The 27,293-nt window shown below is 42.7% G+C and overlaps 1 protein-coding gene across 6 annotated transcripts in view; it reads left to right on the forward strand.

Annotated features, from left to right (window-relative positions):
* Nucleotides 1–26,438, forward strand: part of STK4 (serine/threonine kinase 4) — a 48,619-nt gene extending 22,181 nt beyond the window's left edge. For 3 of the 6 annotated variants that reach the window (XM_074604777.1, XM_074604773.1, XM_074604775.1), the window contains 2 exons: nt 2,457–2,614; nt 23,175–26,438. In XM_074604777.1, the coding sequence (XP_074460878.1) occupies nt 2,457–2,614; nt 23,175–23,333 (317 nt within the window). In that variant the 3' untranslated portion in view covers nt 23,334–26,438. Of the gene's footprint in view, nt 1–2,456; nt 2,615–3,315; nt 3,458–3,976; nt 4,075–23,174 lie in introns of those variants that run through there. The other 3 variants (XM_074604774.1, XM_074604776.1, XM_074604778.1) reach the window with 2 other exon arrangements.
* The last annotated feature ends 855 nt before the right edge of the window (nt 26,439–27,293 follow it).

A 27,293-nucleotide genomic window follows, 5' to 3' on the forward strand; every position in this document is an offset into this window, starting at 1 on the left:
CCTGGAGAGGCAGCGCGAGGCAGGGCTTTTTCAAAATGCATCGTGACATTTCAGGCTGTGGAGAACCACCCATCCCTCGGTATCACAACCCAAATATCCTGCCAAGATTTCTCGTACTTTGCGGAAATTTGTATTTAACATGTCTATAGACAAATAACTTCCTCAAGTATCTCATAGCTGACCAAGGAATTCATCCACTTGTCTGAGGATCAGACAGAGTCTGCCAGGGAAGTTCTGGATCACTGGATGGCAATTTTATGTGGAAGAATAATATTCTGTGATTAAATCTTAATGGGTTTCCAGAGTAGCTAATATTTTTTCGAGAAGAAAGAGCTGCTGGATGTCCTCAGTAAGGATGTCTTGCGATAGCCTGCCTTCTGTACAAACTGTGGTAGGAGAGTCTCTGCAGTACGCAGATCCCACAGACCCATCAAGAGACGGCTCCATCCCCTGGGTGTTTGTCTGAAGCTCTAAACTGTTGGTCGATCGCCTGCCTGACATTATATTTATTTCAAATGTATGGCATTGGACAGTGAACTTATTTACCCAGTCCAGAATTAGGCTATTCTGATGCCATTTTCTGTTAAGTCTAGTCCTGATCCTGCTTTCTGAAAATGATGGTTTCTGCATTGACAAAAACATATGTTTCAAGTGTGATTAACCTACTCCAGTGTCTAGAGAACTGTATTTTATCAGAACAAACCTGTTTTACTAGGTATTGTTACACTGCTTATTTCCATAATGCTCACAGGTTTTTATGAGGTGTTTTATCCCAAAGAGCAGCACGGTGGCGTTGAGCTGCGCGTAGCCTTTACCCGCGGTGTCAGCTCTCCTGGTGGTGTGGTGTGGCCCTGGTAAAGCACATCTGCTATGTGAACTGGCCTCTTCATTTGGATTGAGACTCTTGACGAGGTATTAACAGCACTGTAAGTCACGGGACAGGCCAGAATTAAGCGTGAGTAGCCCGGGCAGCATGCGATGCTGTACTGGCTGCACCAGTGCAGAAATCTTCTCTTGGAGATAGTGAAGGTCATCTGGTCTTCACTGTCTGCGAAGTTAAATTTTGTGTGTTATTCCTGTATTGACTTTTATGCGGGCTCTGTTAGGAATCAGTATTTTCATCCTCTCGCTTTTCATCACTTCCTCCCCTATTTCACTGTCGTCACCCTGCAGCTGGAGCTGCCCTCGGTGATAGAGCCCAGCACTGGGGATCTGCTTTGATTTGTGAACTTCTGACCCCGCGTTTCTTCCTTCAGGGATGGAAACCTGTTGGCTGAATGGATTGCTAGATTTATTTGTATGTAATGGTGCTTAAATCACAAGAGCAGGGATTTGGATGGTGCAATGGCTAAAGGAAGAAGGACTACATTGGTGCTTGTATCCCTGATCCCACCAACCACGCAACATACCTGGGCACCCGATGAGAACATAGTTTTACTGGCTCATTAATCTTAATGGATCAGCAGCCTTCGTCCTTTTCTGTTAACTTCTGCTTGTTCTAAAGAATAATTTAGACAAATGAGAATAATGTAAATCTAGATGTGCTAAAGCTTTGTGCTCTTGGCTGTATCCTTTCTTCTACCATCGGTATGGGTGAACTCTTTGTTATTGAGAATGGTGCTTGGGAGGCTTATGAGACCTGCTCTTAAAAATCAAAGTATTCATATTTAGGGGGTTATTTTGACTCCTCTGTCTCTCTTTATACCCTTGCCCATTTCTTATTACCCCAATTTTCTTAAGTGCAGTCTAGAATTGAGTGGTTCATCTCTATCTCTGGTTTATTTGAGTAATCCACTCAGAAGGTGTGTTCAGAGGAATTAACTTAGAAAAGAAAACTAGGGCAGTAAACTTGAAAACTTACTGACTGCTTATAAAAAGAAGAAATACCAGCTCTGCAAACTAATTAATCCGTTCTACCCAAGAAGTGTAGAACATGACTTCTTCTACCCAAGGTGAGTGATGTGACATTTGCATGGTAGACATTGTCTTTGAAGGCCTTGCTTTTGTACTGTTCCTTTCATAAATATAAAGGTGAGTTTCTGCTTGTAAAACAATGCTGTTTAGTTTTGGAACGTTGTGTATTTCGCAGTGCTGGTTGGGATGAAAAAAAAAAAACAACGTCTGTAGTTGGTCGCAGTTTAGTTCTTGTGTTCAGTGGATGAAGCTCGGTTGCCTGGTAGGGAGCTTTGATGGAGGGGTTGCAGGTCCAGAGGCCAAGGCCTCCAGCATTGTAATCAGTTGTTTGGTGCGCTTTGAGCTCCCCTTCTCCAATTTTCTCGCTGTACAATCAGTTTTATGGTTGAAAACCTTCTGAAAAAAATAGTGCTTTAGCAGTACTACGTGATTTAGTGTGTGCTAAAAAAAACAAAATCACTTTTGGGCATGATGTAAAGCTGTATAACTGAAAATATATTTTTCAAAACAACATATATTTTTTTAATTTTTAATATTTCCAGGGAGGGATGAAACGATGCAGCCAGCCAAACCATCATTCCTTGAATATTTTGAGCAGAAGGAGAAAGAGAATCAAATCAATAGCTTTGGGAAGAATGTTTCTGGCCAGACAAAAAATTCATCTGATTGGAAAGTACCACAGGATGGAGACTACGAATTTGTAAGTCTATACTTTGAAATTCAATCAATGTGACAATCTTTAAGAGTTTTAGTCAGAGCTGCTCTAAGATTATTTCTTGTTTTGACAGACTAATGGAAACTTGAGGAGAATCTAATTGCTAATGCATTTGGATGGGGCATTTTGAAAAACTCATTTTCTTTAGGTATTTCTTGGTAATCATAACCAGTCATTATCTGTATATTGTCCTTGTTTTAAAGCAAACAAACGAACAAAAAAGCCTAAGGACATGAAGGTACAAGTGATCTTGCTTTACTTCCTCATTACGCATTTAAAATAAAAAAAATAGAATTCCAGATGGTAGTTGGAAAATGCAGATCCTGAATGTATAGCATTTGACAAAAAACAGTGTTAGAACCATTGAATTTCCTTGTTTTTCTCAAGCTTTGGCACTGGGTTTTGTTTTATTATATAAACATCGAGCTTGTCTTCATTTCTCTTTCAAGTCCTCAACTTCAGCCTTCCTAACTAAGGTTCACATGCTCAGAGTCTTCAGGAACTTTTCAGAAGTCAAAAGAAAGATCTATTACTCATAAAATGGATTTAATTTTTTTTTGTGTGTGTGTGAGGATGGAAAATTTATGGTTTGAGTTCAAAATGCCGGTAGATGCATGCTCCGCTGAACAGAACGCCGCATTTTCTTTCAATGATATTTCACTGCAAGCACTTTTTTTTGCTTTAAGCGCACTGTGCACCCGTATGCTGGCTGTTTGCACTGCCCATGGTCGGGGTTGTCATGCTGCGTTCAGGAGCTGCTGAGATTCACTCCACCTTCACAAAGCAGCGTGGAAAGCGAATTCCCTCTGCCAGTCACGACTCGAGGAGGTGCTTTACTTTAAGGCTGGAATAATAGCTGGAGCCTTTCATTCTCTTTGTACAGATTGTATAGACTACTGCTGTTACATATATTTTTGTTATCTTTTCTTTACTGCTGCATCCCAGATCTTTGTATTTAGACTGAAAAGGACGGCTAGCGGAGGGGACCTGCTGCGTTCTCTCTCTTGTAGCCCTTTGCACTACATTATGTTTAGCCTGAAGGCTTAAAGCCACTGCATAAACATGTTTTGCAAAAATAACCTGCAAGCTGCCTGCGTATCACAGGGTCTGGGCCAAACACGATTCTAGTTGAGTCAGATACTCGGTTTATCTCATTCACCTTACATGCTGTAACTTAATTTAATGATAAACAATCATTTTTTTGACGTGTGGTATTTCCCAGGAAAGATGGTCTGGTTTGGAGTATCTTTTGTAGTCTGCAGAAAATGGCCCAAGGGGAAACTTGCTGTAATTATTTTACTTTCTAATTCGGTTGATAACAAGTTTAGCAATTACCCTTATTTCCAGCGAGCAGGATGTATTCCACCCCGCGTACTGCGAGCTGTAGGTGCAGGCTACAACCCAGCGAGCGGCACAGGCAACGCGGATGACACAGGGAAAGGTCGGTGCTGTCCTAGCAAACAGCACCTACAAATATTTTTAGAAAGTGCAAAGCAACTGTTTGACACGCCTGTGACCTTGTTTACTGATTTCCATTAGTACTGAAGTATCGCCATGTGCGTAGATTACCAGTGCGCTGGAAGCAATAAAAGGAAGCGATAAAAGCTTGCAATAAATCGGGCTTTAGGTCACCTTCATATAGTAATTTGCAGAAATTTCGCTTCCCGGCTATATGTATTTCTCTAGTTCAATTGTGTATGAATGTACCAGCCTGTCTTGCGTGCAGATTTTGTAACAGAGCTACTTTCTTTTCTGTAGGGTAAGAAAAGTGCTTGAAAGCAACCTTAAGAAATGCACATGGGTATTTGTATAGCGCTTATCTGAGCGTTAGTAGGAGTAACCTCAGGTTGCGTAATGTATTCAGAGACTTAAAACTGGGTATTTGGCTGAAAATAGATCAATTTGGCTAGCTATGGGTGAAAGTCACGTTTACTGATTGAAGGCATCAATGCAATAAGCATTGCGGAATAAGAAAATACACATTCGCTAGTAGGTGCATGAAGTGCATCTGTCCTAGACGTGCCTGCGGCTATGACTTATTTCTGCATTGTCAAAGTAGGCAGGTTTGAGCAGCCGTTGCCCATAGAGTTTGCAGGATTCCAAGTAAAGATGAGATCAGCGAGATGCTGGGTGAATACTAGTTCCTCCTGGGTCTTAAGAAATGATTGAAATATTATTGCTTTGTGCTACTGCAGACTGCGTAAATATGCTTTGGCTTCTCTTCTGTATTCCTCTCCCTCCTGTGTGACCAGCACCTGGCATCTCCTCTCTTCCAAAAAAAACCAAAAAGGGCAATATTAATTTACAAAAGATTTTTGCTCTTTTCCTCTGTGGCAAAACCATTTGACCTTTTCTTGACTAACATCGTTCCTCTCAAGCAGGCAAATAAGACACTATTTATATCACAATGGCCATGTCATGTTAGATAAGGGTAAGACCGAGCCAGCCCCATCCACTGCAGCACTGAAAACCCAGACATCCTCTTCTAAAAGGTGATGAACTCCATTCCTCTCCAACGTGATGCTCTGGCTATTCCTGGTTGTGGTCTGGGATGGCATAAACCCTGTGTATTCCAGCAGTGTATTTCCAGCATTGGATTTCTGAGGTAGACGTTATTAACTGATTAGTCAATGCCCGGTAATGTTTATCTCCACTCATGTTTCAACAAGGATCTCTAAAGTCTTAAGCCCTGCTTGATTGTGAAAAATGTTTTCAAGAACATTGTTATTTATTTAACATGGGGAAAAAAAAATACTAATCATGGGCAAGAATTCTTGCTTTCAGGAAGAATATAACAAACTAATAGGAAAATGCTGCAGGGTAGGCTGTTAATGGGCAGGCTGCATTGTATGTAGGATTCCTAATTGCCATAATCAGATCTCAAAGTTTTTGTAGTTGAATTTAATTTTGCCAGTGAACATTAGTTGCATACTGTTGCACAGACTTAAATTAATAATGATAGAGGATTTGTTTAGACCATGCCGTACATTTTTTCACTTTAATCTTTCAGTAGCTTGCTGTAGCACTGTAACATACAGCAAAACTTGTTGTGTGGTATTTCCTGCCCTTAGACACAACAGACTCTTTGCCTATTCCTATTTTAAAAGCCTTTTAACTGCTCTGAGCAGGTCAGTGTTCTAGTATCACGTGTGGCTAAAGTGGGATCACTTTGTTTTATATTCTGCCCCTGCTTGAAAGGCCGTCAGTCTTGACAGACCTATTGTAGCAAGTAGGTGTGGATCATCCAGTCATAAATGTTGGGTATTCTATCACTAATCGTTCTATTGAAAGCCTATTTTATTGGCAAATTAGCAGGTTCCAGCCATTCATGGCTTATGGTAGCTATGACAATACTGAAATATTTTCATTTTTATTTAATGAGTGTGATTTCACTGGTGAAAATGAGTGGAGGTAGAGCCCCTGTCAATCTTGAATTTTGCCATCGTGATTCAACTCCCGTTTCTTTAATACCTGTAGTGTTGAGCTTAGGTTTTGCCGTAGGTCTAATTCATAATTCTTCATGTAATCTATGCTAATTAAGTATTCTAGGGGCTTGTTTTGTATGTGGAGTAAAATAGGACTAGACACTAGAGCGAGAGCACTGCAGGACGCCAAGTGTTTCCGCAGGCTTTACGCCAGGAGTTGAAGCTGTTTGCTCGAAGGCTTTTTGCTTCCAGCACCCGTGTATCTGCTGACCGTTCCTGGCCTGTGTAAGCCTGTCAAGAGCTTAATTGGTACAGACACTTTTATGTTGTCTTCAGCTGCTCTTGCTCTCTCTGCTTCACTGGAAGAGCACCAGGTGATAGCTGAGTGTTTGAAGGGGAGTGATGTTGATCACCTGCAGGACCTCGGTGGAGAACTGCAGCCATCAGCAGTCGTCTTCTGCCCTGGTGATCTCCATCCTGCTGCTGCAGCTCTGGGAAGGAAGCTGACCTTCAGAAACAAGGTTTATGTCTTCTTTCCTAAGAAGTATCCTACTTCCTTTGGGAAGACTTTGATTAGCTTGCATCTGCTAAGTCTTGGTGAATCAGACCTTTCCTGTTCCTAGTTATTTGGGTCTGTCCTTCTCACTCCTTGGCTGAATGAAGAAGATCCGCCTTCACAGGTTCTCTCATTGAAGCAGAAAAACTTTGGAGCAGAGCTTTTTTTTCTTTACAAAAATAAAATTGATGTATATCCTTGAGAGTGTCAAGGTTTGCAGAAGAAGGAGGAGTAGACATGGCAAATCCTTCAGCTGACTGTTGATGGCTGCTGTCATGGCCTTTGTTCGCAGGTTCACCACCCTTCAGTCTGCTGTGAGCGAACCTGTGTTTTTCGGGTCTTGTGTCTCCGTGCTGGGAGTGCTGTTCTCACACTAGCTCGTCTTTTTAGCTCCCTTTGGGAAGTGTCTCGTTGGCTGCTGATGGGAATTTCGTTGGATGGGAGAGATTGCTGTGATATTACCTAGTTCCAAAACAGACTTTATCACTTTGCAGCGCAGCGTGTCATCCATTTCTCCACTGCTGGGGAAGACTGTCCTGCAAGCAGCAGAACTGCTGCTTCTGAAATTTTTGCAGGGCAAAAGAAGGAAGGATGAGCAGGAGGTGTTAATGTTCTCTAATTGGGGGGAAGAATGAAGGTGCTGATCGGCTGCCACTTTTGCCAGGGCTGCACAGCCAGAGCCCTCGTGTACAAGCTGATGTTCTTGTCTCCACCTCACCATCTGCTAGAGAGAGATGGGCAGAGAAGGGACTTTGAGTTACAGGAGCTGGAGGAAAGGCTGGGTTTGATCCCGCAGCTACAGTTCTCTTTCCAGTAACCAGTTATCTAGCCTGCTGCTCCCAAAGTGCTTGGGCCACAGCTCGCTGTCGATACCCGACTTCTCTGTGGATTGTGCTCCTTAAAGTTCACTCACTTTGAAATGAGGCGTCTTTGTTTCAAAAGTGGTTTTGTTTAGGAGCTCCTGCTGCAGACAGCGTCCCTCTTCCTTATGCCGGGTCCTGTCAGGGGCTCCTTGGAGCATGAGGCTGTTGGAGCGGGATGCTTCACTGAGCCGGTGGGACAAAGGAGCGAGCAACAGAGATGTATTTCACTCTCGCGTTTGCAATTTGTGCTGGTAAGAGACAAAGAAGTAGTCTGGCAAACTGTTGAAGCAAAACATCAAGAAAACACTTACATTTTAATGAAATCCAGTTTCTAAAAGTATATTCACATCTTTTTGAGTTCTTGAATTAGCTGCAAGAGTTCGTATCGCAGCTGCAGCCTCCTTTAAATAACTTTGGGTAACTGAACGTCCATTTATACTTACTTGGTAGGAAACCGTGGTAGTTTTTGTGTCTGTCTGTAAGCAGCTTCTAGCCAGAGCTTTTAACAGCTACTGCTTTGATCTTTCTTTTTTACAAGTATAACGTAAATGAAAGTGAGCTTTCTTCTTAGCGGAGTGGGGGTATAATTCCTTTGCTTGAAGTAGTAAAGAAAAATACAATTTTCTGTTTATTGAGACAATGTTTCATTATGCTGCTCTCATCTGGGATATAGTGTTTTTTATTAACATCCTCGTTTCTGTGCTTTTACTTAGTAGTTTGAAACATTACATTGGAAACAAAGTAATTAAATAAGTAGAACAAACAACTTCTGGTTTCTTTACTAGCAGAAAAGGAAAGTGTGTTAAGTCTAATGGTGTTCAGCTTGTTCAGTTGGACAAATGGCTGTTGGTTGCAGTGAAATCGTCAATGTGAATCCTTTTCCTTCTAGTTAGACAGATTAAGTATTGGTGTGATAGCAAGAGATTGAAGTTCTTACTGAAAAGTTTTATAGAAAGCTTAATTCTTTCAAAGCAAGTCAAATCGCATTAGGATCATACTGTATTTTTAAGCCTGGTGGTAGACACCAGCCTGACAACGCCCGCAGATCAGTGGCTACTTATGCATATCAGGTGTGGTCCAGGCGGTGGGGATGCCAGCCAGGATGGACAGCTGTGGGCTGGAGTCCAGACAGGGTGCTGCGGGGAGGGATGGAGGGATGCGCCCTGCAGGGAGGGATGGAGGGATGCACAGCCTGGGGAGGGATGCACGCTGCAGCTCTGGGTGCTGCCCAGCCCTGCCATGAGTCTGCAAAAGCCGCAGCTGGTATTGCACGGTGTTATGTCTCTTGCATTGCCCTGCTGCTTCCCCTACGCCACCGTAGAATGACTACAGTTAAAAGTAGAGATCACTCAGTGCAGTATATTTCTTCCCCCAGCTCAGCACTGTGGTGAAGAATGGTACTGGAACCATCTGTTTCTTTCATTGGAAGTGATTTATAGGGAGGAACTGCTGGAGGGCGAGTGATTTATTGCTTATCAATAAGAGTAAACACGTTCTGCTTTGCAATGACCAGAGTCTCTAGTTCATTGTATTCTGTCTGTGAAGGTGTCATTTGTCTTGTGAACAGCTTGTTGTCTACCAGTACCTGGAACATTTGATGTCTTTGGTTTCTCTTGAACATTCATTTGGATAGCATTTATTAGCAATCTAATATTGATGCTTTATAGCTTTATTGCCTTTTGTCTGTCCTTCTGAAAGTTCGATCGATTCAAAACTTGGGAGTATTTTCTGTACAGTTGCAGGCTTTGAAAATGATGACAGGCTAAATAATTGGTACTCATTTTGTTGGAACGGGGCTTTGGGTCTCTTCTAGCAGTAGGAAGAAGCATGCTGAGGATACACAGATAGGGTAGAAGCTAGAAGAAAAGTACTTGTATTATATGGGTAAGCTGCTGTTGTGTGACTCTCTGTAGTTTATCATTTTATAGTGTTTCCTGATTCTACTGTGATCCCCTGTGCTTTATCTTCTTTTTACTTCTGTCTTTTAAGCAGCTTGGTAAAGGTGTCAGATGCAGCCTCTACACTAATCTTTCTGTTCCTCCTTTACCCCATCCAAATTATTCAAGTGAATAATCTGAGCTGGTTTCTAAGACTCCAAGAAGTCTATCCACTTGGACAGGCGTGAAAAAAAAAAAAAGCTTGATTAGAGTGCGCACGCTTGCATGTCGTTTAAGTGGGATTATTTGGGAACCAAGTAATCTTGAGACTTCTATTGAATTATTAGGAAACTTGCAATACATTCTTTCTTTTCTAAGAGAGCAAGTTACTCTGACCCTTGTGAGATGAATGAAGATTGACTGTTCCGAAAATACATTTGAATACGTATAATTTTACACAGAAGAAAAATAATGTTTGGTTAAAGCAGAGCATTTTTCAGTAACATTTTTTCCAAGACTAAACCAAACACGTTGAGTGAATCTTCAGGGATTTCTCTGTCCAAAAGTTTCTTCCCCTCATCTGTCATGAGCTCCTCCTTTTCCCAGTGGTGGCTGGAATAAAAATTACTTCTCAGGCACTGATTTCTTCCAATAGTCTTATCTTGATTATAAAATGAATTTATTTGCCGGGGCATTCATCAGTTTGAGAGAGAAAGCCAGATCTGGGATGGCTGATAGATAACCCTGTCTAGGTCCTATGGAACCGGGGCTGATTCCTAGTTGGGAAACGAGTCAACTTGTTTGTGCTGGGCTGAATCTAAAATAAAGCTTTTGTTCAGTGGCAGAGTAATAATACCATAATTTTTTTGAGGAAAAAAACCAGACTCTGATCTAAAGAATGTTCTTCTGACAAGGGAAGACAGTCCAGAATAGACAACTATTAATTTCCAAACCCCACGGTATCTCCTGCTAATTGAGGGAGATCTTAAAGTGTAGTACCTAGCTGTAACTTACGCTGTGAAGTATGATTTATAAAGAGACAGGTTTTTGTGATGTTTTATTCATTGGTTTTAAATGTCACCTGCCTTGATTCATAACATTGATATCCCTTAAATGGATTTCCTTCTTTTTTTTTTTCCTTCAGCCATCTGCCAAGAATTTTTAAAGCTCTGCTAATTGTTTGTGTTTCTCTTAAGCATTACCTCTTCAGTATATTTGGTATGTTCTATCCAGCAAATACTTTTAACTAGTGACATCTTTATTAAGGAAAAATGGTTCATTTTATCCCCCTGTAATCACACATACAGTCATTTTAAAAATAAGCCCAGGAATAGCTTGTTTGTCTCTTTTATTGTTTAAGTGGTCTTGAATCTTCTGTAACATTTGCATAAGGAAGATGCTCTGAACCTCACTGCAAACCTCATCAAATTCATGGCTGCTTCAAGCCACCGATGTGATTTACAGCAAGCTCTATGTACGTAGGTTTTATAAACCATTCTAAATTCCTGTTATAACAACACCCAAAAAAAAGAAACCAACCCAGAAGGTACCACATTTGGTATTAAGATTTGCTAGCAATATTTGAAACTGGAAAAAGGTGGGTCAGTGGCTTGACTCTTCTATCTGTTGGGAAAGAGAATAGATTTCTCCTGTCTTACGTTTGGTAACAGGGTCGTTGTTCACCGCCTGCTTTCACTTTGGTGCATACTGACATTGATTGCAAAGCACTTACTGCCACAACTTGCTGTCAAAATTTCATTTTTTTGCTATATTTTTGTGTATAGCAGGCCTTCTGTGACATAAGGCTTTTTAAATGAAACTTGCGGTGAGTGGGAAGTAAAATGAGTTGCTGTTGTTTGTGTTGAATTGCTGAGGTCATAGCCCTTAATGGAGAATGAAATAATGTAACCTGAAATCAACTTTCTCTGAGAGTATTCCGACTTGTAAATTCAGCATCCTGGGCTATCTTTGAGGCCCCTTTGCTACCGTAGCATTCAATCAGCGGAGACCTTGACTGAAAGTTTTGTGGATGAGCTGAATAACCAGCAGAACTTCAGCCGGGGTCTTTGATCGTGGGATTTGTTCCACTACTGCCTTATGTTTGAGGTCAGGCTGCAACGTGCATTTCTGCTTTGGGAGAAAGGGAAGAGGAATTAATAATTGACAGTGCGATGCTGGAAAAATCTCCGAGCATGCTGAATTCTTTAGAAAAACCTGTTTGAGCCTTCTTATGCCTTGAGATCTGTTTTCAAGGCTGGATGTGTTCTTGGCACAGCATCTCACTTAAAGAAAGAACACTGCTGCTCAAACGAGAACTATTTGAAATGCTTCTAAAATCTTCTTGCAACTCATCTGTCAGTACAAATGTTTGTAAAGGGTAATGTAGCTTAAAAAGACACGCTTGTCCAGGTTTTTCTCATCTGTAGCAAAAAGGGCTCCTTTTGGGGACTCTTTGCATCAGGAACCTAATGGAACTGCTCTGGATTGCCTCTTGGAGGATGGAGTCTCTGGACCATAAGGGAAAAGCCTGGGGATAAAGTCTCCATCAAGCCTCTGTGAACACTTTCCCGTGGGCAGGAGCTCATCTGGACAAGTGCCTGAAATGAAGCACTGGAGGGGCAAAGTTACGTCAGCTCTGACTTCTGGGCCTGGTGCATTTGCCTTTATGCACCCTCTTGTATCACTATAAAATCTGCAGAAAAATCTCGATGCTGTTTGGTGCGTGGAATTACTGGGTGTCTCCCTGAGTACCTCACCAGGAGGCTTTGCAGGGAGGAGTTTCATTGTGTGAGAGGCATGTTTGAGGTCTTGCTCATCCAGAGAAGGTGATGCAGTGGGCTGTGGCTGCTTCCAATGGCCAGGGTACCCTGGCAGGTTTGCCTACAACTTATTTTAATAACCTCAGTGACCAGATCGCTTCACAATTCAAGCTTTGACCTTCAAGAAAGAGGGAGAGAAGAGTAGCTTAATACGTAAAGACTGATATAGACTGAAAGGAATATTATTCAGAAATTAAGTGCTTGATTCCTCCTTGTTTTGTGTCTTGCCATCATGCAGGATCATTATAAATAGATGCCCAAGTAAGAGGCGAACGCTTGGGAAAACCATGCATGGCGAGGCAGGCAGGTTCATGCAACGTGGATTTTATGGAGGTGGTTCACTGGGGCCTTGTCCCAAAAAAATACTTGTCTCTGAGATATTAAACATATGCCCCTGGTTTTAAAGACAACAGCCTTTCCCACGGTCATGCAGCTATTCATTTTTCAAAATGCCCTGGAAATCTCTGTAGTTCATTCTTTCCTCAGAAAGCTTTTAATTCTCTCTCCTGACTTCCTTGCCTTCAAATTGTGGCGATTTCTGCCTTTCCCTTAGTGAAGGAGGGGAGGTAGACCAGTGTTGGAGTGGGGTTTTACAGTCAGCCACGAGGGAGGGAACTGGTGTGGTTCTCCTGGAAACAACCCCCCATCAGCAGCTCTCCTGGAGGTGGAAATAAATTGGGAGACCAAGACTCAAATTAAAAACAGTTGTTGAATGATGATTAATACTCTTAAGTGTTAAGACAGGCCAAATTTGTCTAAAACTATAACGGTTCCTTACCATGGATGATACAGTCTTAAGCCTTTGAAACTGAATCTGGGTGTCTTAAGCCTTCATTGTGCATTGCAGGTTTAAGTGTGTGAAGTTTTCAGATAAGTTAATGACGTTAATATACCAGGAGCAAACTTCTCACTCCACGTTCTTAACAAAGACTACATTCACATACTGATTTAGTGTTAACTAATTGGTTACCACTTCAGTTACATGTGTGTTTCACGGTAACAGTACACTGAGCAATATTGTGTGAAGGTAGTATCGCTCTTACTTTCAATGTATTCTTACTACTTATTCTTCAGGAATTCTGCTTTATTCAGGATAAGTGATCCTGAATGAGTAAATTAATTGTTAATCCTTAAGGGAGTAGAGCTGTTAAGAGCAAGGGAGAGAGGAGGAAAGGGTATGTCGGGTTGGAAGGAAACTCCATTACAGACCCATGTACCCTTCCTAGCAGAACGTAGTTAAGTATCTCAGATTTGTAGACAATTTTATTTGGTTTAAAGGAATCAGCGTTTTATGACAGATTGCTCTTCTTAAAAAAGAAAAGAAGAAAACAATAAAAACCCACATTGGTCAGCTGTGTACTTTACAGTTGATTTGTGCAGCTAGCTAGATCTTCAAAGCCCAATGACATGATTTATTTTAGCATGTCCAGAGGTATTTTGGTACTCTTACTTAAGAAAATTAAAAGCATAATCACTTAGAGAAGGAAAAAAAAAAACCAAAACCCTCTGCTGTGTTTTTCCTTAATCAAATCTCAGGCAAGTGTTTTTTATAAGCAAGTGATGCTGCTTTTTTTTTTTCTTTTTTCCTTTGTCCAGACAGGCTGACCTTTTATCTTGATTTCTAATTCAGTTGCTGAAAAAAACCCAAAAACCAGGGAGATATCTTGCCTTTGTGGTTACAGGATTAGTCAGACACTTTCTGAGTCTCTGAAGGATTTTAAGGTTTGGACCTCTTGAAGTTCAGTGCTGCAGAATGCCACTGACACAATTTGTCATTTCCTTTGTTTGGATTAAGTGTCTATGGTCCTTGGGATGATTTTTGGAAGTGAATAAGGTTATTCATACTCATAATTGATACTAAGGCTAAAAAAGGAAATTTAATCTTGAAACTCAGAAGATTAAAATGCATTGGTCTTTTTAAAAAAGACTTCTTTTATGACCACTCATATCTCTGAGTAGAGCTTTGGATGGGTTTTCTTCCTTAATATAATTCCTGTACAATGCAGAAGGTAATAACAGTACAGCAAAAGCTATACGGATGTGCTGGCTGTAACACCAAAACTTTCTTGAGCCTTTTACGGATTACAGTAAGGCTTGATAAAGTCCAATTCTTGGCTGAGAGCATCTGGGGGATGCCAGTGTTATGGATGCAGGCTGCGGTGCTCCCGCAGTTGTGCTGCTTTCTCTGCTCCGTGGATGACCGCTCTGCGTAATCTCTGTGTAGTCACGTCTGGAGTGGCCAGGGAGATCTGTGTGTTTGCTGTAATCCTCTGAAATCTGTTTCTGTATTGGGAATTTTCTGACATCTTGCCGACAGCAGAGCTCCCCCCTGGCTCTTACAGGCTTCTGGGAAATGGGGGGAAACTTCCAAACTGTGGGTAGGGCGAGAAAGCAAAGATGCCTTTTAGCTGGTGAAGAGCAGTTGTGTGTCTAAAGCATGTATGTATGGAGGTATTTAAAAGACAGGTAGACGTAGTGCTTAGTGATGTGGCTTAGAGATGGTTTTTGTCAGTGTTAGGTTGATTGCTGGACTTGATGATCTGAAAGGTCCCTCCCAACCTAGGCGGTTCTATGATTCTATGGATGGCTCTTCCATAGCAGTCACAAGAATGACCTACTGAAAGTGCATCTGAGGAAGGTCCTTGCTGAACCAGCAGGTTCAAACAGTATGGGTGTAAATATACCCTCAAATAAAAGATAGTTGAGTAATAGTACTATGGCAGCTCTTGCTATGGAAGAGACAAATCCTGAGCATGGTGTGGGACTTAGCGGACATACATACACGTATACTCTTGCTCTCATATAGACCCTGGTATCAGATGATCAAGTATTAGGATAGGATGTATCAACCGAGGAATGGGGGATGACTGGGAAAATGTGCGAGTAGTTTCCATCGAGGAGCTGTTGGTGACTGTGTAGCTTGGGCTAGCAAGCCAGGGTGCAGCAGAAGCCCCCAGCCTGAAGACAAGCTGGGCGGGTGGTTGCGGGGGCTGCCTGGCCCCAAGGTACAGCAGAGCGGTCATTCAGGCTGAGCTGCATCCAGGCTCAGCTTGAATCCATGGTACAGCATTCCGCTGCTGCCACCCAAGCAATAGCCAGCAAGATGGTATTGACGAAGCTTGGGCTTTTTTCCTTGTCCGCCTCATCGGCTGCTGGTGAGTGAGGTTCCATCAGTAAAGTGGTACTTGGCGCTACAAGTGGAGGGGCAGCTTCCCAAGAAGCCCATCAGACTTCATCGTGTGGCATGTTGAGAGAAGCCTTGCTAAGCTCGCAAGCTGCTAAGCTGGGGAGAGAGGTCTTGGCAGCAGTTCTTCTGTGGATGCAGGAGAGAGGGAAGTTTCCAGTTTAGACATGGTCTTCACAGTGTGTCTGGCAGGGAGCAGAATGGCACACATCGCCTTCCAGTCATTCTGTGGGAACAGCACAGACGCAGCGGCCTGCTATCACGCACCTTTATTTCAATCAAATAAGCAGAGCTACATAGACAATAACTAGGGTCCTCACTGGCATTGTAGCAGTAACATGTTTCGCTTTCAGTAGCCATAAAACATAAAGGTAGAGCTAGCCCAAACACGCCATCCGAGAAGGTCTGGGTCTCCTCTGATGTAACTCTATTAAAATATTTTTTCCAGTTCACCTAGAGACCAAATGCTGAGTGGCTGTTAGTGTCTGTCTTTCCTCCACAAAAAGTCATGTTGTGGTTGTTCTCACTTAACTGTTTCAGCTGCCGGACTTGCATCGACTTAAGTTGACTTGGCCTCTAGAGCAGATGCTGATCTCGTTGAAACTTGGGAGTTATTTCTTTGTGGGAAGTCATCTGCTGTCCAGATGGGGTGGCCTGAAACAGCTGGCTCCAGATGCGCCCTGATGGAGGATCCTGTTTGCTTTCTTTGGGAAGTTGTAGCCGCAGTGCTGTCCTGACTTGTGCTGGATGCTGCAGCCCATCATGTGTTTTGCTAGCACATTGCCTAAATAATTAAGATGCATTAAAAGCAGAAGCTTGTGCTGCTGAGACTTATTTTTCAAATCCTTTGAAAGATTAATATCTGTATTTTTAATCTTGCATGAAATCCCACGGTGAGTGCATTTCATCCACCGCTTTCATAACAGTGAGAAACTTCACTGACATGCTATGGCTAAAAGGGAGGGAAAATCAAGATAATTAATGTTTGTGTAGGCACTGGGGTTTGTTCTGATTTACTGTAGCCCCTTTGTAGCATGGCTCCTTGACAGATTTGTGAAGTTGTAGGGACCTGACAATCATGATGAAAAGTGGGTGGTGAGTTGCCTGTAGGTTCTTAGATCCTTGTGTCCCTTGCATTGGACAACTTACAGTGAATAAATAGTTAATGCCTGCTCATACATTGCATCGAAGTCTCCTTATGCTAGAAACAGAAATGAGAACAAGGCACTTAATTTTTAGATCGGTGATTGAAAGTATGCCAAATGGTATTGAGCCAGCATTTCAGGAAAAATGCTAAGGAAAAAAATGGCATGCTATTCCAACACCAATTTATATCACCGTTTTCGAGACCTAAAGTCTGGAGCACTGCTTAGCATGAGAAATCACCCTCTACATTTAATTTTGGCCAGAGAAATTGAATGCTTTTTTAGCTGATTTAAAAAAAGTGCATAGTACTATTCACTAATCTGTTCCCTCCGAGTATATTTGATACAAGCGTTTAATTGATACCGTGTTTAACCAGTCTTTCAAGTTACGGAAGGCTAATTCCAGAATAATCTCGGTTCTTACACTTGTCAGAGCTCACATTCATGAATTCTTGAGTTCTGACACCTCTCCCCAGCTCGTGGTCTCTCGCACCCGTGCACTCTCGCACGCCGCAGCCTGAATTACGCTGCGAGGTGGTTGCTACAAATAGTTGCAGCAAGTGGCATCCAATGGGTGATCGCCTGCCAAAAATAAAACCCTGCTTGGGGAGGTGAGAGAAGAACAGTTCAGAAGTTGAGGTGTGGATATGCATCGAAGGGGTCTGCAGGATCCTGGAGAGGATCTGCCAGGGTGCCCTTGGCTTTATCGGAAGGGAAACGTCTCGACAGCGTTGCTGATAGCCAAGGTCGAGTGAAGCAAGAGTTTAATTAGCCTCTTCTGTGAAGAGCCTCCCTTCCCAAAGGATACCTGGACACTTAATAGACTATTTGCAGGAATTTTTTCTGCTTCTCTCTAATACGTAGCCACTTCTGGTGTGGAATGTGATAATTAGAAGCCCTCTATGAGGGGCTCAGATGTGATTCCGTGCAATTGGAGTCCCGGTTGGCTGTTTTCTTTTTCATTTTGTTTTTCCAAAGAAGCCTGTTGCTACTGTATTACAGTGGTAATATTTTTCATTCTCTCTAGCAGCAAATTTCTATTTTGCATTTAATGTTTAGCACAGCTTGGATAACTTGGTTTGGAGGAAAACCCTTTTCAAGCCCTGTTTAGATTTTGCCTGTCAAAATACACACAAGTCAATGAGTTGTGCTGCCTATTACTGTGATTCAAGATGTTTTGAGTTTCTTGGGGGGGCTTTGATCACTGGGCACGCAGTCAAGAACTGTTAGGTAACAGTGTAAAACTAAGCAGAAAAGGAAGATATGACAATAAAAGCTGTGCTAAATAGACAATTAATCTGTTGTTTTTTTTTTCTTCAGTTCCCATCTAGCTCATATCTTTGCCACTAAGAATTTATTTCCCTGTGTAGCGTAGGAAGCTGCAATTTTATTACTTCTGTATTTTAGTCGTCAAACTCCCACTGCCCCTTATGAAGTGATAATTGCCGAAGCCATTTTTTTCTAAAGGCTATTTAAAACTTAAAAGTTTGACATCAAGTTAATGTTGAACAGTAAATGCCACCTGGAATATTTGGGTTAAAGGCAGAGCAATTGCTGCAGCCGGGTGTTTCCTTCCTAAAAAGCCACGGGCTATTGGTGGTAAAGGTGGGAGGATATTCAGAAAATACTCTGTGTGAGCATGTGGAAGGCAAGTGTTCAAACTCGCAGAAAGTAGAGGGTATGCGGGGTATTAGAAGGTAGAGGGTTATGACTGGAGGGCTAAGGAAGCAAAGAACAACTTCCTAATTTTATTTGTAGGATTTGCTGTAGTATCAAGACTTGAAAACGTCCTCCTTCTGCAAAACTGTTCAAATACTTTCACCATGAGGAAAATAACCCCATCTCACCAATATCATGTATATTCTGATTTTGTTGCAGAAGTCAGGGTCCATCTGCGCGTTTCAAAGATGATGGCAGAAGACCTGCATCCCCTCCCTGGAGATGGAGGGTTCATGTTTGGCACAAGCTTCAGGACTTCTAAGACGCTATTTAAAAACAAAGCCTAGATAGCGTGAAACCTTGCAAAGATGCAAAGAAAAGACTTTGTGCTAAATCCAGGGATCGGATTCAGTGTCAACAACTAAAAAGAAAGTTACAGGAGAAACGTGTTTTTTCACTTGCCCCAAGATAATATTTTCTGATTCCTGTGCAGCTGGTGAGTTTGCTCTGCCGAAACCCTTTGTTGGGGAGAAATGAGTGAAAGCTGCTGGGAAACAGCTCCTTTCTATTTGATGCTCATAATTCATGCAGCAGGAGGTTTTTGCCGGCAGTGTTTTTGGTAGAAGAGCAAATAAGAATGATAGCAGAAGCGACTTGGGGATTACTGGGTGCCGTGGTATTTATGTCGGTCCGAGTCAGTGGTGACCTTGTGCTGCTGAAGGGCCACTGAGGGACCAGAGGAGCACACGAGGTCCCAAACTGGACAAGCTCCAGATCCTGCTGTAGGAAAACCAGGCACAGGCGCCCTTCAGCGTAAGGACTGTGGGTACCAAGAGACCTGTGATAAATCATTTGCATCGGCTTCTAATTCAAGAAGTTTTCACTGAGGTTTTTGTTTGTTTTTCCTGGGGACAGGGAAGGGGCTGAGGCAGCTCTCTAGGCTTTATGTTTTACACTGGATCTTGTGTGAAGCATAAATCTGGCACGGTCTGTTTAAAAATACCGTGGCAGGTTTTTAGACAGCCTCTTGCTCAGCACAGAACTGTACAAGTATAAATTTCAAGACCATGGTGCCCTTGAGTATTGAACCTGTGGCTCTGTCTAACGTGTCTGCAGAGAGCCTTTATTTATTCTCCTTTTGCTGCTTAGATTCATTTACATTCAGCAGAATATCATGTTGCAGTGACACTTTACCTGACTGTAACAAACGCAAGCGGAATTTTTTTTCTTTCCCCCCTATTTTTAAAATGCTGATTTGAAAGGAGGGTAACTCAGAAGCAGCTTGCTGAGGTGAACGTTGTTCAGCGGAGTAGTGATCCCCAAGTCTGCCCGAAAGGCCAGCAAAGGGATGTCATGAACAGCTTACAAATCTCCTTCAGGAAGAAACTGTATATCAAATGATCTGTTCCCGATTTTTCTATCATTGCTACATATGCATGGAAAGGCCGTAGGTTATGTCCTTCTGAAGGATGTGATGATATATGTCCTTCCGAATTACATAGTAGGAATCATCAGCATATTAAAATAAGATGTTTGTGCCAGTGGTGTCCGCAGCCTGAGGATTCCAAACGGCGTGGTCATGGGCTTTCAGGCTTTTGTACCTCTGACTTTTGTCTTCAGTTGGGCGTTTTTACAGAGTTAAGATCATTCTCAAAACATTGAGTAATAATACAGCTGTTAATCAAATGGTTAAAAATTAGCTTTCTGCACATACAGCCTTGCTTGAACAGTTTTTCTGCACTGCCGCCTCTCCCTGTTGATAGACGTCTTTGACCAACCTTAGAACAAGTATTTCATGTTGGTCTTTACATTTGAAATGAGATTCCTTCCTTTAAAAGTTTGTCTTGGCTATTTGATCGCTGTGGACAAAAATAGCTGGCTTTTACAAAGACACTTACGACTTCTTACAACAGGATTGCCGAGGAGAAGGGAGGAGCGGAATGGGACTGAGCCCGTGGCTAAAACCCGCTCTAATTGCAGCTCTTCAGTGCTGAGATTTACCCCGAGTAACCGTCTGTCATGAGATGCTCTGTCCTTGTCCTTCTTTTTCTTATTTTGCTTCTGGCATTTCTCTCGGAGAATAATGTCAGTATCCCAGGAGCCTACCGCTGCGGAGACAGATATGCCAGAGTTTAAAAACTTCATTTCTGGGAGAAAGCCTGTCTGTGGCACTGGCTCGCAGTGAAATGCCACACAGCAAAGTGAAATGGAGGCCATCACATTTTAAGCAGTTCTTTTTTTGTGTGTGTGTGTGTGTGGCTTTTTTCCTTTTAAAGATGCGTGTGTGCGTGAAGGACAAGCTGGGTAATAGCCCAGCCCAGGTCGTAGGGTGGTGGTGTGGCAGGGCTGAAGCATGGAGGGAGCAGCGGGCTGGGTGTCCTGCGACTGCATGGGCGCTCATTAGTAATTAGGCACTCATCAGTCCCTCGTCAGCTCATCTGTGGTGAGCAGTCGTATTTGGAACCTTTTACTAGTGTTGCACTTTGGCTTCTGTGCCTCTTTTAGGAGCAGCAGGAGTTTCTGGATGAAAACTCTGCAATTAGTTCATCCTTATCAACGTGCAGCATTGTGCACGGGATGTGTTCCTCTGCCCTTAGATTTTTCACCCGGCGTCGCCTTGCCTCTCTTCCTTCTCCCACTGGCCCCGTTCTGTTCAACCCGTGATCAGTCTCCTTAAGTAGCTACTTTGTCCTGCATCGTGCGTCTGCGCAGGTAACCCACGTCCCGATTTGTTCATATTAATACATATCTGTAGGCTTTTGCCCACTCCAGGCTCAGCTGTACTTCCATACTGTTAGCCATCTGTCCTGGCAAACACACAGTCCCAGGAATTGTCACAGCCGCCGCGTCCCTTGGCAAGCAGTGGCTTACAGTTAGCAGACAGGCTTTGTGTGTCGGTATCCGTGGATGCTAGATCCTGTTGGAGAACATTGGTAGGGCAGTCTTTTCCTCTTACTGCCACCTTCTCGGGGTCTGGAGAGACTGTCGCTGTAAATCTGCTCTGCCCTCTAGCCCGCCAGCTCTGGCAGTTTGTTTCTGGCACCCAGCACTTCGGGAGGATGGTGGAGGAGGCTCAAGGGGCATCCATGGAAAACCGCAGCCCTAGGACAATTTCTGACATCTAGTAGTTGGCTTAAGCCATGAGCGAGGTATTTCAGATCTGTTCCAAAACTCTCTTTTAGTATTCTAGCACTGGGTGCTCTGGGAGAGCTGGCAGCCATTTGCTCTGATACAGCTGCTCGGTGTTCAGTACTTGAATTAATGTTTGCTTCTTTTTTTCACATTTTTATTTGACTGTTCAATTCCCTGGACTGTAAGGAAGGGGAATGTTGAATAATTACCTGCTCCATAATAAATTAGTGTGAAAAGGCAATGGGTGCCATGCATCAGCTTAAACTGCTGTCTGGTAAAGTTGCATTAATGTGTATAAATAATGTATATCTTTGTGGAGGAAGTGCTTTGTCTTTCTAATGAACAGTTGCCTGATTAGAGAGGCCGAAAGACTGCATACCCTTGCAAGAAAGGTTTTGTTACGCGTGTGCCTAGATTATTAAAGTGGCTTCGTGATCCTGTAACTGCAACTAGGAAATATCTTTAGCAGAATATGCTGAAGAATTTCAAAAGACCTTGTGAGAAATCCGCTGGCAGATGACTTTGTGGTTTGGGGACTGGTATCTCTTCCACCGCAGGAAGAAGGGTCAGGATTTCTGTATTTTAGTATTTACATACGTTTTAAGGACTGATGCAAACTGTACAACTGCCATTAAACAGCCAGTAATTCAGTGGTTGCATTATAATGGGCAGCGAGCGTTTCACTGTGTGTTTGGCTTCAGAAATGGCTTGAAGAATAACCACGATAGCTGACTAATTAACAGCTAAACCAAGACAGCGGCATCACTTGCATTTAACTGCTGTAAAGATAAGTTGCTTGATGACGATGTTTGTTGAAAGTCTAAAAATCGACACTTCTTTGTTCGCAAAAAAAACCCAAATTATTTTGTATGTTCTTAGTGTCCTCAGCAGGTGGTCAGTGAAAGCAGGTGGTGCAGATGGTCATTCCCATCCTCTGCAGTGGCTGTGAAATAGTGTCTCCATGTGTTTCTGGGGGTCACTTGGTCTTGGATGGGAAAAGGTGAAGATTTGAACGCTTCCAGTGCCCATATTTTTTAACATTGTCCTAAAATCCTGTCTGTTCCACAGGTTATATTATTATAATATTACATAAAGGGTGTAGCTCTGGCCAGTGTAGACTGTCCCAGGCCACACTTGGCATCTCTAACCGCAGAATAAAACTTTCCTGTGCCAGTGCTTGGCAAACTGGCAGGCAGAAGACAGCCAATTAAACAAAGGGCAGGCAGATAGGGAATTCGGTGAAGGAGAGATTGTCCAGACTAGCCTGACATCTTCACGTGTACAGTAAAATACAAATTGTACTGGCATATTATGTCAGCATGAGGCTGACCCAAAGTGACCTGGCATGTGTGTGTGTTCTGGGATTTCTGGCTTACAGGAGTCTGAATTCCTCACCGTGACTGAGGTTCAGCCTGATTGTATATAAATGCTTTTTTCTTTTTTCAAATGCAACTTTTGTCAATTATTTTTTTTCTTTCTGTTCCCTTCTGTCTCCTTTTGTCACAGCCGAAGGAAGTTTAGTTGCAGAGAAAGGGGAGGGGGAGAGAACTTGGCTTCTGCTCCATCTCAATGTAGTATTTCTCTTTGAAGCCTGCAAAATGAAGCGTTAGAAAAACAACTCAATGGGGGAAACATTTCACCGGTTGTTTTATACACTCGTGTTGTCACTAAACAGAGCATGTAATGTATCTATAAAATGAGCAAAAGCAGCCCAGTATCCTGAGGCTCGCGCCAGTCTGACTGAGAGCGGCATCTGGAGCAGAACTCTTCTGCCTTCTCCTGCTGGAAGATGTGTTGCGAGTGTCGGGTGGGCGGCAGAATCCCTCTGGGTGTGTGGATGGTGGCTGTACTGACGCCGATGTCTGTTCTGTTGTCTCCCTGCTAGCTGAAGACTTGGAGTGTCGATGAACTTCAGAGGAGGCTCTCGGCCCTGGACCCCATGATGGAGCAGGAGATTGAAGAAATCCGCCAGAAATACCAGTCAAAGCGGCAGCCGATCCTCGATGCCATTGAAGCCAAGAAGCGGCGGCAGCAGAACTTCTGAGCCACTGGTAGAATATTCTTCCATCCTCAAACAATCACCTCCTCGCTTTTATGACTACTAAACATATTGATTTCTATTGAAATACGCTAGCAAGATAGAGGGCAATACTTCTGCTCATTTATTTTTCCATAGCACCTTTGTGAACTCAGGAATGCCATTAAGTGCAAAATCCTGATGGTATGTTTTAATGTTAGACGTATATTTAAAACCTTATTCCGAAGGAGTTTTTGTTACTGGTTTTAGGGGGGTTGTTTTTAAATCAGAGGAACAGATAGAAATAGGCTAATGAAAGTTGGCTCACTCTCTTTTCAACTGAACTTTCAGTAGTCCATTTTGTTTTAAGTTAATATGGATTGTGGTATTTAACGGCTGCATCTTTTGTGGGTTTTGGTTTTGTTTGTCAGTGCACAGACACAATTCCAAGCTGTTAAATGTATCTTTCTACTGTTAAGGTACTGATAAGTTTTAGGTCACTGAAGAGAGCAGGTGAGAACACGTGCAAACTGTTCCAGCCTTTTGAAAGAAACTTAAATCTCATTTTTTTTAAAAAGCCTGTAATAAGCCCCATGCCTTACACTGTGTGCTTTTTAAGCAAGTGTGGTTTCTTCAAGACTTCAGTTTTGTCTTTTTATGTACTTTACAAATTAATACAAGTAGATAAAGCATGTTGTGCCTCCATCAGAAATTACATTCTGCAATTTAAAATCCACACCAACTTAAAAAAAAAAAGCCAATCGACGAGACCATTTCTCTTCGTCTGTTTGAAAATGTCCTTCAGGGAGACCCTGCTGACAGTGGAGTACAGGAAAAAGAAACAGTATCGGAATGGGTGGAAGCGGTGTGAACCTCTCTCAGGAATTAGGTACTTCTGCTGTGTCTGAGAGGATTTAATAATCTCCACAGTTTGAGAAATATTTTATAGACTTCATTTCAGATTTACATCTTTAGGTGCTTGAATAAAAACCTAATTTCACAATCCTTCACATTTCTGCAAGGTTTAGCACATCAGAAAAGTTGAAACTGAAAGTAAAGACTTTGTTGAATTAGCGAAGATGAGCATTTATGGTGGTGGAGCGAAGGCGGAGTTGGTCTGGATGAGAAGACAATTACTGCTGTCCTGCTGGAAGGGATTCAGTCTCTTCCTGTTCCTCTGGATGCTCTTGTGTTCTTTCTTTAAATTTCCCTGCTGTTCCTGCCCGGTATAGCTCAATCAACGAAAATGCCCCAGCGTGTACAATCGCTGTGACGATGGTGCAATGAACTCACTCCGGTAGAGTGGAGAGTAAAAGAGAAGCAACGAAGAAATGAGCCTAATTTGCAGGGCAGAGACCAAGTGACGCCCCTGCCGCATGGGCTGTAACAGCAGAATTACGTAGTTTTAGATTTATCTAGCATATGGTGAAATATTTGGACAGAGCAAGTATTTCTACCGATTTATATTTATTTTGCTCTGATAGAGGCAACAGTTCCCATGTCGTTCTTCTGAAATAGGCCTTGGTGCATCACCTAGATAATTAACTAAATAGCAGTGTCTCCTGAATCAAATGCTGCTAGAGAGGTGAAGTGTTCATTTCACACCTCCGTAGGCTCTTTTTTTTTTTTTCCCCTTGGAGCAGACTCTTGGCTACTGTTACCAGTTATACACCATTGCTGTGAAAGGAACCAAGCCATTTTTACCCCCTCTGCAGATCTGGTTGCATCGGTTTGTCTGAGTTTGATGCGCAGTGCGAACACGGCTGTCCAGAGATCAGCAAACCAGCTCCCCGAAGGGAAAAGGGAGGCGGGGAGCAGCGTATCCAGGGTGCCGAAGTAAGGTACATCCTGGGATAACCCAGCTATTTGATAGCCTCGAGTATTGGGAAAGTTCTGAATTAGGAAAACGAAGTAATTAAAAGCTTTGTTGCTATTAAAATCCCTTAGTCCGGGCTCTCTAAGGGTCTGGTGACGTGCTGTGTGAACATCAGGGCTCATACAGTGCTCCTCTGAAATCCGTGCAATACATTTTGCCCTAAACGTGTGTTTATTATGAGCAATATTCGTGAGCGTCCTTTGCGTCAAAAAAACTCCCACAACTATGATTCTGTAACTTAGGAGGGAGTTCTCTGGTCAAGTGTTGATCTTGAATTAGTCACTTGGATGGCTCTGGCCCAGCATCTCCGGTGGGACAGGCGTACGGATATGTGACGTGGTAAATGGCGCACTGCCTGCGTGCGGCGTGGATCAAGCAGATTCTGCTGGGAGTAGTTTTACCTCTGCACTGTGTAGGTAACTTTCGAGTGATCGGAGGGCATTAGAAAACCCAAGTTTTAGGTGAAACACCACAGGGTGGTGTCTACTTACAGAATATGCAACCCATGACTGCTGTAACTGAATGTAAGCACTCTTGAAATGCTCTGCTTTGCTGATGTGATTGTCTTAAAATACAGCAAATGAACCAAAATAAGTACAACTGGTCCAATGGCTTAACTGTCTCTGAACCTTTCTTAAATGCTTGCAGTGGCTGAGACTTGATGATGTTTCTTGCACTTGGAGCTCTAATGCAGAGAAATTATTTTCTCCTTCGCTGATTTTTCAATCTGTTAGAGAAAATAATTCCCTTTTTGGTCCCTTTGTAGAGCATCTGGGAGCATAGTAACTGCTCACTTTCAGAGTTCTCCAGGCTAAGACCAAGGCTCGTACCGTAAGAGAAAGCTGTTCCGGCCAAGTTTTTAAGCAAAAAAGCTTACTTAATTGTGAAGCTGCATTTGTGTGCTCCTGGGGTCTGTCTGCCATTGCTGAAAGCGTTCTGGACACAAACCATTATCTTTGCTTCTAAAACCCAGAGATACTGATGATGTCAGTCATGTGAGACTTAAAAATGTGAAGTTTGTAGCTTTAACTTTTTTGTAACAAAGAAATTAGCAACACTGGCATAAAGTGCTGACTTGAAATGCTATTTTGTAAGATCTGGCTGTTTGTATATAAGTGTTGGGTCATTAGTTTGTATATGTATGAAATAGTAACTTTTATTGCATTCCTCTGAGTTTGATACAGGAGACTTTGTTTGATCTTTCTCAAATATCTTGCCTTATTTGTTCAAAGGGGCAAATAAACTGTCCTTATCTGAAAGCATTGGTGTCGTGAGTCATATTTATGCATTAAAATACTCTGGTTTATCAGGACAAGTTGGAACGTGCCATGCCTCCAGTCAGCCAGGACTATGTAAAATTCTTGAGTATACAAGCTTTAATAACCACAAGCAGTAAACATGTCAGATACACATTTATTTTATTTTTTTTAATTTTTTTTTTGATCAGGCAATTCGTTAGCCTTGAAACGTTACTAATTCTGCACCTTGAGGAGAGATTTGCTTCAGTTTGGGGGCAGCTCCGTGTGCTGCCGGCCCCGGGGCGGTTCCGAAGGATGGGCGATGGATGTTCAGGCTGCTTCCCTGCAGCGAGGAGTGTTGGCAGCCCCTCCTGCAGCTGCAATCCCAGGTTCTTTGCCCCCAAGGGATGCTCCGGGAGATGGGGAGGGTGCACTCTGCTGTAGATACTTGCTATTTCTGCTCTGATTTCACACTGCACTTTCCGGAGCCTGCAGTCAGGTTTGGGACTAGGTACGCACCAATTTATCCACCTTCCTACACACCAGGTGAGGCTAGAGGCTTGCTCTCCTAATTCTGGCTGACTTGCTGCACTTTCAGCTTTCTAGCTCGGGAAAAGATGAAGTTGACAGTGAGTGGGTGCTGCCTTCCACCAGTGAACTGTTGGCTTCTACGTGATTTCCCTGAGCAGTTACTAAATCTGTCCTGGAGGGATGACTAACCGAAGCAGAGACAGAATTCATTCAGGAGTCAGCTTTGGTTAGCAATCCCGGAAGAAACAAAATAGATCTGAGCTTTTAAATGTTAGGAAGGAGCGTGGAAATCAAAGGGAGGGAGACTACGGGCACTTCTAGTGACTGGGAAAGCCTGGAGCT

The sequence above is a fragment of the Larus michahellis genome, chromosome 12 (assembly GCF_964199755.1).
Source record: "Larus michahellis chromosome 12, bLarMic1.1, whole genome shotgun sequence".
Taxonomy (NCBI): domain Eukaryota; kingdom Metazoa; phylum Chordata; class Aves; order Charadriiformes; family Laridae; genus Larus; species Larus michahellis.